General features: G+C 34.5%; 1 protein-coding gene across 1 annotated transcript in view; it reads right to left on the bottom strand.

Annotated features, from left to right (window-relative positions):
* STAT4 (signal transducer and activator of transcription 4) overlaps nt 1-20832 on the bottom strand; it is a 108763-nt gene that overhangs the window by 49547 nt on the left and 38384 nt on the right. The window contains exon 3 of the mRNA XM_066279217.1: nt 2096-2194. Coding sequence (XP_066135314.1) covers nt 2096-2194 — 99 coding nt within the window. The remainder of the gene's footprint in view (nt 1-2095; nt 2195-20832) is intronic.

Here is a 20832-nt window from a genome sequence, read left to right as displayed (position 1 = left end):
CTAAATGTGTTATCTATGAATAGTGAAATTGTAGATAGTTTAATGGTTAATTTTTTTTCTTAATTTGCTATAATAAAAATTCTTTTATATTTTATAAAATTCTATAAAACTAATGCCTGCAATTTAAAATTAATATAGTAAAACTATATTTAATTAGACTTAAATCTAAAGTTGGACTTAAAATCAGATGAATCTGACAGCAAGAGGATTATTTTTACACCAGAACAAGGGAGTTTACTAAAGAATATATAAAAATGTTAGCCTAATTAAATAGAAAGGTTAGCCACCTTCTTCAACCACCCTTTCTTGGTCACTAATAATCTGACATTGAATGTGTTCCTTAGATATAAAGTTACAATACATAGACATTTAGACATGAGAGTTAGAGATGTCAGCAACCCCACTGCATTACAGTTGGGAGGGGAGCTACGATTAAAAAGGTAAATGACTTGGCTAAGATCTGCAGCAAGTCAGTGGTGGTATCTCAAGTGGAACCCCTGTCTTTGTTGATCAAGTGTTCTTTCAACTACACCATTTTCTTCAGATTGTAAAATCTTTATAAAACTCCCCATTTTCATGAATCTTCATTTTTTCTACCTCTTTGATATTTACAAATCAGTGCATATTTTGTAGTAGTATGTGGTACTGGCAGATTATTTACAGAGTGACTTTGATTAGTCAAATATTCAGCATCTATTCAAATAAACGTGTTCTAATTTAATTGATATCTGACATTGTAAAGGAACAACACACACACATACCCACTAAAACGACAAGAGATAAGAGGGATACAGAAAAAGGATAGCTTAGAATGTAAATATGAAAATACCATATATTAGTAATAGCATCTTAATTTTACCTCCAAAGCACTGAATCAAACTATATTTATTTTATAAACTTATTATACTTTATATTTTAAATTAAATAAAAATAATATCATCCTCTTTTTCATATAAGAAAGAATAGTACATTTTTAAAACTTCCTACTTCTCCCAAAATAACCATAACCTGAAATTAACTAAACTTGAGAATTTTTAATAGTTAAAAATTTTTATTGGACCTTCAAAAATAAATGTGGTGTGACTATGAAAAGTGTCACTTGGAAAATTGCTTATTAACATACTCTTTTTAAAATAAAGATTAAAAAAATATTCACTAAGGATTTCATTGATTCCTCTATTTGTCTTTAATGGAAGTTCTAAATTCATTCAAAAATAGTGGGATAAAATATAATGTAAAATATGGAAGAGCTGCCTGACCAGGCAATGGCGCAGTGGATAGAGCGTCGGACTGGGATGCGGAGGACCCAGGTTCAAGACCCCGAGGTCGCCAGCTTGAGCATGGGCTCATCTGGTTTGAGCAAAGCTCACCAGCTTGGACCCAAGGTCGCTGGCTTGAGCAAGGGATTACTCAGTCTGCTGAAGGCCCACGGTCAAGGCATATATGAGAAAGCAATCAATGAACAACTAAGGTGTCTCAATGAAAAACTGATGATTAATGCTTCTCATCTCTCTCCGTTCCTGTCTGTCTGTCCCTATCTATCCCTCTCTCTGACTCTCTCTCTCTGTGTAAAAAAAAAAAAAAAAAAAAGGAAGAGCTAATTATATTCAAGCAATCAACAAGCAAGTATTTATGGAGTTTTCTGTAAGACAAAATTCCTGCTTGTGGAGTCGTTTGGACTTGTGAGGTAGGAAATCAGGAGCTACTGAAGGGTTTTGGGGGCAATATCAATCCCTGAGGATAAATGTGCTGAGGGAAGCAGAGTCCAAATGGTAGAAGTTCTGCTAGGAGGTAGTTACTATATTCTTGAACCAATGTTATAAGACCATGGGCCAGAGTGATCAGTATAACTAGGAAAGAATATATAGATAAGATTCTAGAAACACATTCTGGAAGAACATGGTGCTTATCCCAATAAAGAATCAGAGAAAAAGATCTTACTCAAAGATGATTCCTATACCTTGATTACAAGTGACCGGAAGGATGGTGGCACCATTAACACAGGTAGAAGAGACTGGTGTACAAGAAAAGAATTTCGGTTCCAGAAAAATTTAGCTCAAGGTGATAACAAGATCACAAGTTCAGAAAATATTACCTGGACGGGCATGTTGGCTGCAGCCAATATTCTCCTCTCTTCCCTTAAACAATTTGAAATAACCACAGCTACATGCATTGGATTTCCATGAAATTTTCCCTAAAAAAAAAAAAAAGTGAGCAGAAACAACATAACAGCTTAACTATACATATCATAAAAAAATAGATATATCAATAAATTGGGAAATTATTTGGGATTTATTCCAACAATCTATTATAAAGCCACAGAAACTTACTGTGAATATAGACTCTTATGGGGTATATTGCTCTGTTTTTAAAATCATTTTACTTTAGGCTTAGGATAAGTTTTAGATAAAAGTGTTACTCATTATGAAGCATGGTAAATCCAGCAATGTGCTTTATGGCTTGCTTAAGGTATTTTTTTTGGTCCGTGTTTGATGTTGTCCATGTTGACTAACTTCCACAACTTATGTTGTGTAAATTAAAATAATCTAACCCTTTCAAGGGGAGCATGTATTATCACCCACAGTGGCCCTATTGTCCACCACTGAGTGTCTCAAGAGCTCACTCACCTTGTAGGTGTCTTGAACAACACTGTCATTTTATTTTATTTTTTTTTAATTTTTTATTGAATTTATTGAAATGACATTGGTTAACAAAATTATAGAGGTTTCATGTGTATAATTCTATAACATATCATTTGCATATTGCATTGTGTGTGCACTAACCCAAGTCAAGTCTCCCTCCATCACCATCTATACCTCCCACCTTCCTCCACCTGCCCCACCCCTTCTCTCTTGCAATTCCTGCACTGTTGTCTGTGTGTACAAGTTGGTTTTTCTTTTTTGCTTAATCCCTTCACCTTTTTCACCCAGCCCCCCTCCCCCCCAACCCTCATCCTCTCTGACAGCTGTCAATCTGTTCTTCGTATCTACGGGTCTGTTTCTATATATTTTGTTACTTTATTTTGTTCATTAGATTTCACATATAAGTGAAATCACATGGTACTTGTCATTCTCTGACCAGCTTATTTCACTTAGCAAATAACCTCCAGGTCCATCCAAGCTGCTGCAAAAGGTAAGATTTCCTTCTTTTTTATGGCTAAGTAGCGTTCCACTGTGAACAACATCATCATTTTAGTCATAGCGTTAAACTTCTTTGTTATTAGATCTTTCTCAATGCAGGACTAACAGAAAGCACAATAAGTGTAGACAAAGGCATTTATTTAGTTTCCCTATGCCCTCCTTTCTGAAGGAGGTGCTAATTATCCATGAAATGGCCAAAAGGTCAATAGTAGGAAAAAAAAATCTACAAGTGAAAAATTAGCATTTAATCAAAAGTAGATTATCCAGATTAGTAAACCATAGGGTCTTTCTAGGAAAGAAATGAGGTCACAGTTTTATTAGATGATGCATGTTAATTAGCAGTTCTATATGTAAAACTTGATGTAAACATCAAGTATCTGAATTTCTGTTCTTTCATATTCCGTAACTTTCAAAACTCTTCCCACTCCCCCCTCAAATTAGAAAGCTCTAAAAGAAAAAAACCCATGAATTGACAGAAACTCATAAGGTAAATAAATTAAAGTGATCCTACTTATAAGCATGATACCAAATTTCTGATTTCTGCATGCTGACAACTTCATATTCATTCTAGTTAGAATTTGTTCCATTTGTTAATTTTTACATTCACTGTTTTTTCCCCATATACCTTCCAAGAATCACCATTTTGTCTTTGTTTTTCTCACTGTTATAGGAGTTCTTTTTTGTTCATCATTTAGATACCACCTTTCAACATTTCTCAGCTCTGTTGTGTACACTTTTTCATTTTTTTCCCTACTTAAACCTCTTTTACCTTCCCTTTCAGGTTCAGTTTTTGCCCATGTCTTGTAAGGTTAAATTATTCATTCTCTTTCTTTTTTTTAAGAGCAAAGAATCACCATTGTTTTCATCCAGGCTATCCTCTCACTTTCCTTTCGCATTTTTCTGAATAGTGCCTCGCTTAAATGTATGAGACAGAAACATCTTATGGAAAATTGATCTGTATAGATTCAAAACCAAATTAACACTTTTTATTTTTGTAAGTATCAAAGATGTACTCATGTTTTCCCTTCAGTAGTTATCATATTTATATATTTTTAGATATATATATATATACCTAAAAATTAAAAAAAAGAGCAACAACACAAAATCAAAAACAAAAACACTCCTAAGTGTGTGATGGTTGAAGAAGGAAGAGAAAACCAGAGAAAGAGAAATTGCCCGTTTTCTATTGTGTGTCTTTCTTGTGTATGAGTATTACACATACCTTCTACTCTATGGCTTGTCTTTTCATTATCTCATAGTGACAATGAATAGAAGTTTTTAATTTTAATGAAGTCAAATTCTTCCCTTATGGCTAATGCTTTTTATGATTTAAGAAATCTTTCCCTGAGAGGTTTTGTTTATATTATCTTTTTAAGTCTTTATAGTTTTGCCTTTAATTTTAATTTTCTTGGGGCTTGTTAATAATGAGAGGTCCCTTTCACTTGTTTCTATATGATTATTCAATTCCAACAACATTTATTGAACATTCTATTCTTTCACTACTGCTCCGCTATGGCAACTGTCATAAATGAAGTGTCTAAAAATGGATGGATTTCCTGCATTTCATCTTATAGTTCTGTTTATCGCTCCTCTATCAGCAAGCTGTTTTACTAATTACTAGGGTTTTATAGTAGGTTCGATGTCAAGTAGAATAGGTTTTGTTTGCATTTCTACATAAATATTAGAATCAGCTTGTTGAGCTATACACACACTCACAGCCATGTTGAGAATTTGAATGGCAATAAATCTTTAGATACATTTGGAAGATTTGGTGTCTTTATAATTGTGTTTTAATTCACTTATTTAAGTTTCTTTAATGTCTCTCTATGAAGCATTATAATTTTCCACATAGTGCTTACACATTTTCGACAGGTTTATTTCTATGTAGTTGGTAGTTTTGCTAATGAAATGGTATCTTTCTCTTCTAATTGCTTTTGATGGTATGTGGAAATGCATTTGACTTTCATATATTGATTTTGAATTTAGCAACTTTGGTAAACTCTTCTTGATTCTAATAATGTTTGTAATATCTCTTATCATTCTAAAAATTTATTTGTAGATTCTTTTGGATATTTTGCATATACAAGCCATAATATATACGATGATATAAATACTGATAAATTTTTTTTTGCCTTTTCAATCATTTTATTTCTGTCAGGATTCCACATTCATCCTAAAGACTTATTTAGATATGTATTGGTTAATTTCCAAACTTAAAGATTTTCTATGTTTTCTTAAACTAATTTTTTATAGATTTAAAAATTCTAATCAGAACTGATGTTCTGAATGACTTCAGTCCCTTAAATTTTGTTGAGACTTGCTCTGTGGTCCAGCGTATGAACCTTTTGTAAACAAATATTCTATGTGAACTCTCAAAGAATGCAAATTTTGCAGTTGTTGGGTCAAATGTCTTACAGGTTCCTTAACTCAAGTTTGTTAATTCTGTTGTTCAAATTTCTACATCCTTGCTGATTTTTTTGCCTGATTAATTTTTATCAGTTATTGAAAGAGGCATGTTAAAATATATTTTGTGAATTTTCTCTTTGTGGTTCTGTCAAAAAATTCAGACTTGTTATATATTACTAATGACTCAAATTTTTCATTGCTATAAACTGACCTGTATTTCTTATAATGTTTTTTTGCCTTGAAGCAAAAATATAGACTATGACATTATTTTTCATACCACTTAGAATTTTATTTTATCATTATTGAAAGAATTCTTTTTATTTATTTCAACATATGGGTTTTTCTTTTTAAAGGAACACTTTTCTGAAGAAGTACTATTGTTTTTTTCTTCATTGATTGATTTTTGACAGAGAGAGAGAGAGAGAGAAGCATCAACTTGTTGCTCCATTTAGTTGTTCTATTTACTTGTATACTCATTGATTGCTTATTGTATGTGCCCTGACTGGGGATCAAACCTGAGATCTTGGTGTGCCTGGACTACGCTTTATCCATCCATTCGCCATCCAGGGCTCAACACATAGATATTTAAAATCACATAACAGTATTGTGTACATAAAAGGGTAAGTGTGCATGAAATAAGTTCGTTAATGTATTCCTAAAACTTCTTCACATGCCTAAAATTCAGCTTTTCTGAATTTAGATTATTAGCATCCATATTTAAAAAAATAAAATAATGTCCTCTGAGTCATCAAGAATGTTGATGATGTTGCATTAATTTAAAGTGAGCACAACTATTGTCTCCATTCTGTACATTTTGATGCTGGCACTTTCTTGATCTTACCAAAAGTTCTCAATAGAAGGTTTTTTAGACAATAACCAGGACTCACATTCCTTCTGCTAATGGTCTTTAATAGTTTGTTACCTGAAGCATTAAAAGGTTGTAGTGACCTAATTATATCATCATGATTAACAATCACATCATTACACTTTCAGGTGATATTATTATTTAAGTGTTCAAATACATGTTCGTAAAATCACTGAGGACTAAAACATATAATACGTTCTCAGATATCTATTCCAGAACACTTCTAACCAGTCTTCTATCAGCTTAATCATCACTCATACTATTTTGGTTCAATCCTAATAACTAAGAAGTTCTTATTCTTAGACGTTGTTTTATAGTTTAACTTAAATAGGTTGGTAACATCAGCAATTGACAGGCATAAGCTTACCCAAACTCATATTCTTGATCCCTATAAATATCCTTTCACACTGACCATGTAAATTTACATCTTGTCTGAGAAAACCAATCTCCCTTTCCCAGCGTTACCTATTTGATTAAACACATAGTTTAATTTGTTTTCAATGGCATCATGCTGGAAGTTAAGTGCAGTCTGTTCAAAATCAGCAAGATGTTTCTGATAAATGGATATTGTACATCTTAATGATAATCTTGTGCGATACATAATTTGTTTTACTTCAGCCTTCTATTGCTTTGAGATTTCATTAATCTATTATGAAGAATTTGGCAATTTCTTTTGCCACTGTTGCTTTGTGTATGATAGGCAATCCTTTTGCATGAATCTCAATAATGAAAGATAATATAACTTCCACTAGTGGGCATCTTTTTTCTTTCTTACATCTTATAAAGCATTTATTGTTGCTTTCCAAGAAAATACGGAATTTACAAATATCCATCTACTGACAAATAATTTCCTTAATATCAAATTTACACATTACAGATTTCTTTTTGTTCCATTCTATATACATGATAACTATTTCTTTCAATCCTGAATCATAGTGTTATATTGATGACACTTTAAATAGCAATTAAACGGAATGTGTTGTACCAACAGTGCACATAATTCAACTGAAGTGACAATATGAATAGCTATGACCCAATTTCACATTACAGGCAATGACAATGACAATGTGATTACCACCTGACAATGGCAGTTAAGAGATGCTATTGATTATAAGATGCAATTTGATTTCAGAGATGTTAAAATGTGAGTGAAAAAGTGTCTTGGAACCAATGAATATGCTGTTTCAATCTTCTTGCAATATTATGCTTAATTCCTTGGCTTTCCCTCAAATTCCTCTCCTAAATTAAATTCCCCTTTCAGCTAATTTCTAAGTTTGACTTGTCACTAAGAGTGTGACTAGTTCATCTGCTTTATCCCCCCCCCCCAAATAACCCTAGGAATATCAATCAGAGGTAAAGGACATGAGAATAAAAGTCTTGCTTAAAATAACCAGCTCCGGCCCTAGTTGGCTCAGTGAATAGAGCGTAGGCCCAGCGTGCGGACGTCCCAGGTTCGATCTCTGGTCAGGTCACACATGAGAAACAACCATCTGCTTTTCTTCACCTCCTTCTCCCCACTTCTCTCTCTTCCCCTCTCGCAGCCAGTGGCTTGCTGGTCCAAGCGTTGGCCTCAGGCGCTGAGGATAGCTTGGTTGATACCAGCATCTGCCCCAGACAGGGTTTCTGGGTGGATCTCAGTCAGGGTGCATGTGGGAGTCTGCCTCTCTATCTCCCCTCCTCTCACTTAAAAAAAGAAAAAAAAATTCTCCTCCATTCAGATGGCATAGAATCTGAATTTTCACAGCTAGACAGTCACTCCTTTGAGTTCTTTTCCCAAGGATCCCCTTTAAAATGCAAACACATGAAGGAGAGTTAACACTAAATTTAATTAATTTCCTCTGCATTCTGCAAAATTTACCAGATGTTATCCTCTAGCTGCAGTGACCTAGCAACTGCAAGAGGAGAGTAACGGGTCCCATAAATGGACATAAATGGAAAGGGTTCAGGAGAGCCTTGAAAAAGAGCAGCAATAGTAACCGAGGGGAATGTGGGATTCTGAAGAAACATGTAACCAACAACTGTTCTGAGCTTCGGTTCTTCCAGAAGCTAACCCCGAGACAAGGATTCTAGTGCAAAAAGTATAACTGAGTGTTGGTCTCAAGAAAACACAGTTATGGCACCGGGTAAGTGCGCCAAGGAAGAGAAGGCATCCAGCAAAGGGGGTGTTATCAAGCCATTCCAGGAGCCAGTGTAAACATGTGACTTAGACTTATCTACCCAAGGGCTTTGGGAAGTGGAGTATTTTTACACCAGCTCTTGTCATCATTAGCCCTGAAGCAAAAAGATGGAAATGCTGTCACTGATTAAAAGCATGAGGCCCAAGGGGATGTGGTCAGGGCACTCCCTGCCTCTGCTTTACCAGTTCCTTTCTAACCTCTATCTTACACATTTTAAACTTCTCATTTTTAAAAACTATTGCAACCATACCACACTCAAATATTGATATTTCTTCTTGTATGGTATCTCCGGAATATGAAGCAGTTGTCTCCAATTACATAGTAAAATGTTCCCATTCGCATTTTTATTGGCAATCTACAATCTACTGCACACTGCTGGTTGCCAACTAGTCCTCTCTTTTTTTATTACCTCAAATACTGCTGTTAAATCATTTTTATCTTTGCCCCTTACAAGTGTCGAACACACTGGCCCGTTTCCACATGACAGCACAGTCTCTGTTTCAGCCTCTTATTATTTCCTTCTCTTTGTTCTGAATGCACAATTTTTCTTAAGTTTTTTTACTTATATTTTTTTCACTAGAATCATACAGTGGATATGTCTACTGTGAAATAATAAACACACTAAATTGAAGAAAAGCTGATCTAGTTGTTTTAGGCAGATTTAGATGTAGAATGGTCAGTCTAATAAATTCAAAAAGCAATTACCTTTTATAATAATTAAATCAACAATGATATATTACTACACATACATTAGAAAGGCTAAAATCCAAAGTACTGACAACATCAAATGCTGGTGAGAATGCAAAGCAACAGGGACTTTCAAATGGAGCAGGCACTTTAGAAGACAGTTTGGCAGTTTCTTAAAAAACTGAAAATATTCTTATCATACAACCCAGCAATCATATTCCTAGGTACTTACCCAAATAAATGAAAAACTTGTGTCCACACAAAAACCAACATACAAATGTTTATAGCAATTTTATTTGTAATTATTAAACCTTAGAAGCAACCAAGATGTCCTTCAATAGATGAATGTATAAAGAAACCATGATACATCTATAATATTGAATATTATTTAGTACTAAAAGAAATTGTCTATCAAGCTACACAAAGACATGAAAGAAACTAATATATATATATAATTTTTTTTTGTATTTTTCTGAAGCTGGAAACGGGGAGAGACAGTAAGACAGACTCCCGCATGCGCCTGACTGGGATCCACCCGGCACGCCCACCAGGGGGCGACGCTCTGCCCCCCCCCCCCCGGGGGCGATGCTCTGCCCCTCCGGGGCGTTGCTCTGTTGCGACCAGAGCCACTCTAGCGCCTGGGGCAGAGGCCAAGGAGCCATCCCCAGCGCCCGGGCCATCTTTGCTCCAATGGAGCCTTGGCTGCAGGAGGGGAAGAGAGAGACAGAGAGGAAGGAGAGGGGGAGGGGTGGAGAAGCAGATGGGCACTTCTCCTGTGTGCCCTGGCTTGGAATCGAACCTGGGGCTTCTGCACGCCAGGCCGACGCTCTACCACTGAGCCAACCGGCCAGGGCTAAAAAAGATATTGCTAAGTGAAAGAAGTCGATCTGAAAAGGCTGCATACTCTAAGACAAGACTGTGGAGACAGTAAAAAAAATGCTCAGTGGTTGCTAGGGATTGAGGGAAAGGGAAGATTGAATAGATGAAGCACAGGTGATTTTTAAGGTGGTGAAAATATTCTGTATGATACTGTAATGGTGGTTACATGAAATTACGCATTTGTTAAAACCCATAGAACTGTGTAATGCAAAAAGGGAACCTTAATGTAAACTATAGATTTTACTTAATAATATGTGTTATTGACTCATCAATTGTAACTAATGTACCATACTAATGCAAGGTGTTAATAATAGGAGAAATGCTCTGGCAGGAGAAGGGGAGAGGCTAAGGGAAGGTATGGGAAGTCTCTGCATTTTCCATTCAATTTTTAATTGACTGGTAAACCTACAACTACTCTAAAAATCAAGCCTATTTTTTAAAATTGTCTTACTAAAGTCATACTTCTGATATATCCTTATGTATTCCTTTTGCCAGGAATGAATAAATTCAAATGAATAGAATTGCCTGCCTTTCTTGTTTAGTTAGCATTAAATTCTCATCACCACAAAGGTTTTATTGCTAAAAGAGGAGTGAAGTACAGATTCTCAATGGATAAGAATGATTAATGCCCTATTTATATTATTAATACTATATTTATCTTAAAACAAATTAGCTAAAAATTAGCTACAGGTATATATAGCTTATCTTAACTTATTTTTTAATTAAAAGAGAATACTTTTTAAAGACATCAAGCATGTCTTCTACAAATTCTGAGTGTTTTCCGAACTATGGCCTATGTGTGAAGGCTTAACTCATCCTAGATAATTGCTCTGTAAATTACTTGCTATGTAAAGTCAAGAGATTTGGGCTTGTGACTGTTACTGTGTGACCTTAGGCAAGTCACTTCTTAACCTTCATTACTTCAATTGCCCTATTAGTCAGTTAGACTAATAATATTTGTCATTCATCATAGAGCCATTGTGAGGAGCATGCCAGACAATTGAGAAAGAACTTTGTAACTTGTAAAGCACTCCCTGTAAATATAAGATGTTTTCTATGTTGCCTCAGGGTGGTGTTAGGAGAATTTAAAGATCATAAATAGTCAATAAAAACAGAAGATAAAAATCTTCCTATTAGTTTCACAGAAATGACCAAAACTCATTATAAAGCCGATGAAGATTGAGTTGTATTCCAGGAAATGTATTTATAAGAATATGAAAGAAACTCTAGGAAAAAGAAGACCATGAATTTGGGGTTTTCAAAACATTAGACAGTAGGGACTTTCTTGGCATTTCTTTAGGACTAAGAATCATAGGCACACACAAACAGTAAAAGTGGCTTTAAATAAAAAATTAACCCTCACAAGCTAGTAATTAGAAATAATAATGCAGTGCTCTCATCTGAGCATAATTCATATAATCTTTGGGGAAAAAATAATCAACACTGTATTTGGTATGCATAGGAAAAGGGCCGGGAGGCTATGTCAAAATCTTATTAATGATCATCCTTGGTGAAATGGGATTGGTGGGATGGATATTTATACTTTTACTTCAATTACTTGCTATTGTTAGACTTTTAAAAATACATATGTTACTTTTATGATTAAAACTAAACAAGATGTGATAAATTATACATATATACTCTGTATCAAATCTTTCTCTTTGCTTCATTCATGCAAAGGTTTTTGAAAAAGATGTTGGCTTTGAAAAATTGTCATTCAGGTAAAAGAGGAAAAGAGAGTTGAAGCCTAGTTAGATCATTATGATGACTAAAATTCAGTGCTCTTGGGGGAGTCACAGCCTTGTAATTGAGAGATAAGTGAATTGCTTAATTCAAAATGACAGAAAGAGAACAAAGAAGATGCTAGCAAACTCTATTTATTATTCATATGTTTGAACATAACAATACTAGAACCTGCCACTTACTGAACACCTATGATGTGCAGCATGCTTCATCAGCTTTGTTTTCAATACTGGCAATAGCCTGCAAGGTACATGTTAGGAAGCACAGGAGTTGTGTCGTTTGTGAAAAGTCACAGAACAAAGAATTTAGGAAGAAACTCCTCAAGTCCAGGTACAGCTCATTCTACAAACCTTTCCAAATTACTAGTGTCTTTTTAAAAAATACATTCTTTCTCTACTTAATCTGACCCCTTGATCTACAACTGCATTTAATTTTATTTTCCCTAGGAATGGTAAATAGACTTAGCATTCTTTATAGAACTTCAAGATAGATGCAGCAGTTAAAGAAACCACATAAAATAGCTATGTGTTTAATTACAAATTTGTTAAATCACTTTTCTTGAGACAACTTAGGTTTTAATGCCTCTGGCAGTTATATTTGCTGTTGGTAGAGGCAATCCGCCATGGACTCTGGGTATTCCTGCATGATCTGCTGGGTATGCCAAGAATGTAAGGCCTGGCCATTCCTCAGGGTTGGATTTGTAGCAAACAATGGTGAGGTAGCATCTCCCCCCAGCTAAAGAGCAAGCTTGATTCCCCTAGCTATAAAAGCAAGGAATTCCTCAAATTCAGTGTTGGTGTCCTGTAACACAACCCACTGAGTGTGCAGACAACCACGACGGACCCATTGTGTCACCCCTGTAGGATCTGAGAGAAATGGGGAACCATTGCAAATGAGCAAGAAGCTCTGACAACTGCTTTTGCTGTGAATAAGAAAGTCTTTGACTCTGATCCAGAAGCCTCATGTCTTTTTCTAGCACCCATAAAACAACAACAAGTTCACTCGTTAGCTTGAAAGGAGAGTAAAATCCCAGACCCTGCATACTTCTTGATACTTATTTGTGCTGTAAAACTTTTCACATATCATTTCCATTATTTACTTCTATGCCTGATTCCTTATCTAGACATTGTATCATCCATAAGCAGAGATCGGTCTTCTTCAAGACTAATCTTGAAGTAATTGTCACCTTATAGGAATCTCACTAACGCTTGCTGAATTATCAAATAAGAGGATAAATCAATTACAATAATCTTCTCCGAACTGAGAAAAGAAAAAGAAAAAGCATGTGGTCAATCTCTGGGGTGGTAAAGACTTTTGTCATTAAATTGTTCTGGAGTTTTGTGTTTGTTTGTTTTTTTAAATTAATTTTAATGGGGTGACATTGATAAATCAGGGTGGAGTTTTTATTAATCACTCATCTCTGGTAGCCAGGGAGATATGAAACTTGAAATTAGTTGGAAGAGGACTCAAAGGTATAAAATACTCCTGAAGATGGTAACTGTGCTTCTCAAAGGCCCTTTTTGATCATTATCGTTGGTAATGAGGCTGCTTTGGGGACACTTGAACTGTGAGGACTGTCTCCTTTACGGTGGTGGTATTTTGAGTCTCCTGCTTTATGTATAGTTCAACATAGTTTTTACTAATGGTAAAGAATTTGGTGTCCTTTGTTTATGTCTGGTAAGATTCTTAATTTCCCTTATTCTCATGATAACAAGGATATATCATCATAGTTAAAGTATTTAGACAAAAAAATGAAATATAAAATGTACATATTGGTAAAGAAAGTATACACACACCTTGTTGATGATATAATTATATATCTAGAGAAAACAAAAGATTCTAATAGAAAATTCTGGAGTAAATAAATAAGATAACATGTTCTTTGTTTACACTGGCAAAAGCCATCTAGAGCTGGAAATGGGGAAAATATTGCATTCAAAATAAGAAAAATAATTTTTTAAACTTAAGAATAAATTTAACAAGAAAGGCACAAGTCTTGAATTAAGTTAGATTCATATTGAAGACTTTTTAAAAATCTGAGAGGGCAAAACATTTTTAAAATAACATAAAATAATGTAATGCAGAATTCTAGGATGTGGGACTTAGTATCCTAAAAATATAAATTGTCCCAAAATGAATACATATATTTAATGAAATTGAAGTTGTTTTTGGAGGATTTCAATTGAAAAAAGTCAATAAAGTTCATATGAAAGAAATCTTGCATAACTAGTTAAGAAAATTACAACGGCTAATTAATTTTTCGATGTATAATATCAGAAAACATTTTAAGTATTCTGTTTTTCTTTACTTAATCTTCACAACAACTGTTGAGATAAATACTATCACCCTCACTTTACCAATAAATTGATATAAAGAGATGTGAAGTAACTTGAAGTCAGGATTCAGTTTGACTTTAGAGTGTGTGTGTGTGTCTGTGTATTTATATTTAAATTGAATTTATTGAGGGACATTGATTAATATAATTATACAGGTTTTGGGTGCCCAATTTTACAACACATCTCTGTACATTGTATTGTATGTTCACCCTTCCGAGTGTGTGTTTTCAAACAGTTAACCACCAGGCCATTTTCTCCAAATTGGGGAAGGAGGACTTGCTATAAAAGATATTGAAATATACTATAAAGTATAGTATATTTATAAAGTATTGATTAAAACATACATTATAATCAATAGTATTGACATATAAGCAAAGAAGTAGAGCATAACAAAGAGTGGTAGGAAATTATCATTTAAGAAAATTAATGTATAAAAAGGTGGCATTCCAGTTTGGTGGGGAAAATATGATTAACAAATCTTGCAGTATAAATCGCTACCATTCCAGAAGAAAGAGTTGAATTTCTATACAAAGATGTCTATGTAGATTAAAGACAATTTTTAAAAGGTTAGAATAAATTCAGAAAAATGTGTAATAAAAAAATGTGTAATGGGAGACTTTAAACCAAGACAGGACTCCCATCCCAGAAACTATACAAAAAATAAAGATGGATTTTCACTACCTTTAAATTTTTTTTGTATGGATACAGATTTCATAAAGCCAAATCATATATCATAGATTGAGAAAAATATTAGTCATGCATATGAGTTATTTACCTTGAAAGACAATTTTAAAGTTATATTTTTAATATATAAAAAAATTGATATGAGAAAATGCAATAGAAGAAAATGAATGGGATATTGACAAAAGGATACATTCAAATAACCAGTAAATGAGAGGAATAATGCCCAGCCTCAGAAGTAGTCAGATAAAAGATAATTTGAGTAAAAAAGAGAAAGAAAGAGATTATTTCCCAAAAGTGAAAAAAGAATAAAAACACCTACTGCTAATAGATATATGGGGAAGAAGGACTTCATAACACACTGCTGATGGAAATGTGAATTTTACAACTGTTTCGTTTCTAGAAAGCTACCTTATAAAATTAAGAGCACTATGTTTTTTGCTACAGTGCTGTCTGTGGTGGTAAAGAAAAACTGGAGGTTTTTCTTTTGCTCTCCTAAGGGCAATGGTTCAATAAATTGTGACATATTCACTTCATGGGCCATTTGCTACCAATAAAATCAAGAGATTTCTGTGAGGTAAAATTAGGAAAGCAGAAAAATAAGTAATAAAACTTCATTTTTTAAATGACAAAATTCTGACTTCCTTATTTATAAAATTCCAAAAGTACACATAATACACATGAAGATAAACCGTCCATTTCCTGTTTTATTTAACTAATCAGACACAGCTATGGAGGAGTGTACATTGGTGGTTAACATTGATATCTTTGGGCATGATGGCATCGATGGAAGTAGGGAAAGAAGAAGGGGAAAAAAGGAGTTTGGAATAAAAAACAGCACATATGGCCCTGGCCGGCTGGCTCAGTGGTAGAGCGTTGGCTTGGCGTGCAGGAGTCCTGGGTTCGATTCCTGGCCTGGGCACACAGGAGAAGCGCCCATTTGCTTCTCAACCTCCTCCCCCTCTATTTCCTCTCTGTCTCTCTCTTCTCCTCCCGCAGCCAAGGCTCCATTGGAGCAAAGTTGGCTGGGGCACTGAGGATGGCTCTGTGGCCTCTGCCTCAGGCGCTAGAATAGCTCTGGTTGCAACAGAGGGACGCCCCAGATGGGCAGAGCATCGCCCCCTGGTGGGTGTGCGGGGTGGATCCCGGTCGGGCGCATGCAGGAGTCTGTCTGACTGCTTCCCCATTTCCAACTTCAGAAAAATACAAAAAAAAAAAAAAACAAACACAAAAAACCAGCACATATAATTTATGGTAGGTTATATATGAATGTTTATGGACTAAAAATGTGAAAATATAGTGACCAAAATGTTAATGGCAGTTATCTTATTTTGGTGGAATTTCAGGGGCTTTTTAGTTTCTTCTTAGTCTTTACATTACTTCATTGGAATTTTTATGAAGAGATACATTATTGAGGAATTGGAAAAAAAATCAAAGAGCTATTTCCATCATAACAAAAATTCCACTAGTAAAAACTTTTAAAAATTAATTTACATATTGTGCAGAAATTAGAAAATTTCAACTCCTATAGCAAGAAGTGGAAAAATCATCCCAACATGAAGAAATAAAACCATTCTCTGAAGAGTGCTGACATTTTAGAGGCAACCCTCAAAGTGTCCCTGTACACTTTCCACTGAACACAAATCTGAAATCAATTGAACCGTAGTGGAAGTATTAATATCATCTAGCTACTGAGAGAAATGGAAACTGAAGGATTGTTAATAGTTCATAAATAATGGAAGGTGAGTGCCTAAATGACCTATTTACTCAACTGTGAACTTGAGTCTGGCCTAAAATACAAGGCATACTAACCTGTTTATATTTAAAGGAGCTTCTTTTCTCAATGCCATTCTAGAAAAGTCAATGACCAGGTGAAATTCGTCCTTTGGGTGCCAGATCCTTTAAAGCTGACCGGCCCTGGCTTCCGTGACTATTTTTACTTTCATCTTCCATCAAAATGTGTTTTCCTCATTCCCTCAGTTTCTAGCTCATTTAGAGCTAATCAGAGGTAGTCACCTCTAACTTCTATCATCTTAGGTGAAAAATTCTATTAAACAATATGACTTTATATATATATTTTTTATTACTTCAGAGTCTTGATCACCTGACAATTCTGAACCAGCAGCATTTAAAGAAGGCTTTTGTGGAGACATGGTATACCTCCCCCAAAAAAGCTCTGGAAAGTTCTCAGGATTTGAGGTAGAAGTCAGGGTTTTGTTCCAGACCTGTCATTAACTATGACATTAAAAAAAAAAAGCCACTATACACTAAACCTTGATTTCCTCCCCAATAAAATCTGTAGCCTGCCTTTTCCTCCTAAGTTGTGAGAATCAAGTGGGATGTTATTAAGATCACAATCATTAAAGAAAGGTCAATTATGTTTTTCTCGGATTGTAGAGGCAAAAATATCCTTTGAAAAGACTTGTAAATGCAAACATCGCTAACAAAATAAAAATCACCCATAATCACAAGATCTGCAGATAACCAATGTTAACATTTTGATGTACTTATTTAGATTCTTTCCTCCGTGTACCTATGTACATACAATATCACTTTTAATAGCTGCTTAATGGTTATTGTAGCTTATTCGATCTGTTTCATAAATTCTCCACCGTTGATATCTAGATTTGTCATTTTTCACCATTAAGGTGTGATATATTTTTGGTTAAATCCACCTCATCAAATTATATTATTTAGATCTTGTTCATTCATGTTGTTGCATACTTGGTATGTCAGAAACTGACAAAAGCCATTCCTTGATTTCTCTTATTTCTTCCTGTAACTATAATTTTTACCTTATATTTTGATTCAATATTATTTGATGCATACTGATCTGTGAATGTTACATGTTTATTTTAAATCATTTCTTATTTTAATTCAATATTTGTCACGATTATTGCTTTTGGTCTGAAATTTGACATTGTCTAACAATCTCATAACTATCATGAGGATTAAATGAGATGTTACATGTCCTTAGTACTAAATAAAAATAAACTATTATACATCATTTTTATTTTACTATTATGTTATTATAACATAATATATAGTGCCCATACCTTCTTTCTCTCTGCATTTACCTGATATATTCTTGACCAACATTTTACTTTTAACACTTGTAATGTCTTATTTAAAACATAATGTCATTAAGTTTTCTGTTTTGATTTTAAGTGAAAATCTCCTTTTTAACAAAAGAAGTTAATCCACTTACATTGATTGAATATATTTGGTTTTATTTTTTTCCCCTGGTTTTCTATTTCCTTTTCCTATCTTTTGCTATATAGTTAGTATTTTTTTTATATCTTCTTCATTATTTTGTAGGATATACATAGTTTTACATGCTTATAGCATTTACCATTGAATTTATCAAAAGTATTTTTGCATGCCCCAGGATCCACAATGTTATTTTCACCACCAGCTCTTGGTGGATAACCTCACATTCACTACGTATTCCTCTCACTGTGGACTGCTGCAGAGATAGCATGGGCTGTAGACGATGCACAGTTCCCATTTCTAGGTAGTTCAACTGTTCTCACTTGCACCAATCGCAAGGTGCCACAGCTGCCTGCCACTGCCACTGAAGCTTCACTTTTAGTGTCCATCACAAAAACTAAGTTTTGGAAATTCCCATGTCAAAATAAAGAATTTAGCATAATTTCATTAAATATCTCAAATCTATATCCAAATGACTTTTTTGTCAACCCAAGGAAGTATTCTAGAATATATATATTTAAAGAGAATCTTTTCTTTTTTTTTTTAAAGATTTTATTTACTGAGAGAAGAAAGAGAGAGAGAGAGAGAGAGAAGGGGGGAGGAGCAGGAAGCATCAACTCCCATATGTGCCCTGCTCAGGCAAGCCCAGGGTTTCAAACCGATTAAAAAAAAAAAAAAAAAAAAAAAAAAATATATATATATATATATATATATGGTGTATATAGTGTGTGTGTGTGTGTGTCAGAGACAGAGAGAGAGACAGAGAAAGGGTAGATAGGAACAGACAGGAAGAGAGAGAAATGAGAAGCGTCAATTAGTCTTGTCATCTTAGCTGTTCATTGATTGCTTTCTCATATGTGCCTTGACCCGGGGGGGGGGTGCTACAGCAGAGCAAGTGACCCTTTGCTCAAGTCAGCAACCTTGGGTTCAAGCCAGTGACCTTAGGGTTTCAAACCTGGGTCCTCTGCATGTCAGTCCAATCCTATATCCACTGCACCACCGTCTGATCAGGGAAATATATTTTTGATTGTTACTTTTGTTCTATCTGTTTTGCTCTCTTTAACAATTGCATGTGTGTTGACCCTTCTGTCTCCGTTGGAGGAAAGCCAAAACACCAAGTGACTTTCTGTTCCCATCCTGAGAAAGTGAAAGTAGAGACCAAGCATACATGACTAAAGGCAGTCATGTCCAAGGAAGACCCAAGGACGTGGATGTTTGGCCCTGCAGGAGCTTTCTGCAGGTCAGGAATCAGACAGTAGATGGTGTGGTGTTATGTCTCAGAAAGGGCAAGAGAAATCTAGTCAGTTTTGCAAAACTAAATAATAAAATTGTACACTGTATTCTGTTAGTTTCTTACACATGATGACATGTTTCTGTTTAATAAATTGGATAGCTGATCTCCCTAAGGCACCTCAATCCTGGATTGAGGTCCTCCACTTGCAGTATGGTTGCTGCCTCATTCCTTTGCGGCTCCTTTTCATGAAACCCTGAATATTAACAACATGTCTCTGATTTCCTCCCATTTTCCCTCACTTCACACAATTGTGTGCATTCAGTTTGCCTCCCACAGCACTTACTTATTCTCCATGGTATCATTTCTATCCTTTCTTGAGACCAACACAGATTTAACTGTATTCCTGTTTCTTTTTACTTTCTTAGAATTATTTCATATCTTAGTTACCATCCCCCTCTTTTCATATTATCCCATGTAATTTTTTATTCTAACATATTTGCCTCTTATAGATTTCTGCTCCTATTTTATACACATGGTTTCCTGAGACATTCTTCATACTGTGGAGTATATTGTTCTCAAAAGTATGCTATCTTCTAATACATTAAGGTGAGCTTGGCAGTCTTTTATTATGAATATTTTTCCTAAGTCTCAGGCATGTATCTTTAGGCAATGCTTCATTAGATGAAGGCGGAGTTGATTCTACTTATAGTTTTACTTGTCTGATACTGAGATTTTACTCATGCTTTGGCATTTAACTGTTTAGTCATTTTAGCTTTTAATGTTGTATGTTTCTCTTTTTTCCCCTCTCTTATGTATTTTATCCAGAAGTTCAGGAAAACTTTCATATACAATTGTAAATATGAAGTCCCTGTTACCAAAGTCAAAGACATGATTTCCATTGGTAGACTGAAAAAGCACAAGTTTAGGGAAGTGTGAAAATTCAAATCTCTTACCAGAGTCCCTGATAACAAAAATAGAAAGCCCTAATTCTCTGAAGTATCCTTTATTTTTAAAAAATGGTTATCAACACTTTTAACGTATTAGTCTTTTTGAGAGGCTACAATAATACACCTCTGTTTATTAATGTATATTTTTAACTTAAAAGAAGTTTCTAAATATTAGAAAATGTATAGTTTTATCCTAGTTTACCTACAGTTCTTATCATCCGAGCTTTTAAAATATATGTAGTTTCATTTGCACGTATCTGCTGAGAAACCAAGTTTTGAGATTATGAGTAATGATATGCTGAGTTTTATAGGTATCAGAGCCTTTGTGACAGCTTTTGATACAATATATAAATACTAAAGAAACAATCATACAATCTCCACTTTCTGGGGGGAAAAAGCATCTATCTAACTGCAACACATTTAAAAAAATAAGCAATATATCCATAGTAAACACATCTAACAGTGTTTGAAATTTGGATGGTAAAATTATGAATAATTATTTTCTTCTTTTGAATTCTACATTTTCT

This window comes from Saccopteryx bilineata, chromosome 5 (genome assembly GCF_036850765.1).
Source record: "Saccopteryx bilineata isolate mSacBil1 chromosome 5, mSacBil1_pri_phased_curated, whole genome shotgun sequence".
In the NCBI taxonomy this organism is placed as follows: domain Eukaryota; kingdom Metazoa; phylum Chordata; class Mammalia; order Chiroptera; family Emballonuridae; genus Saccopteryx; species Saccopteryx bilineata.
Note: the sequence above shows the minus strand (reverse complement) of the source record. Positions and strands in the feature narration are given on the sequence as shown.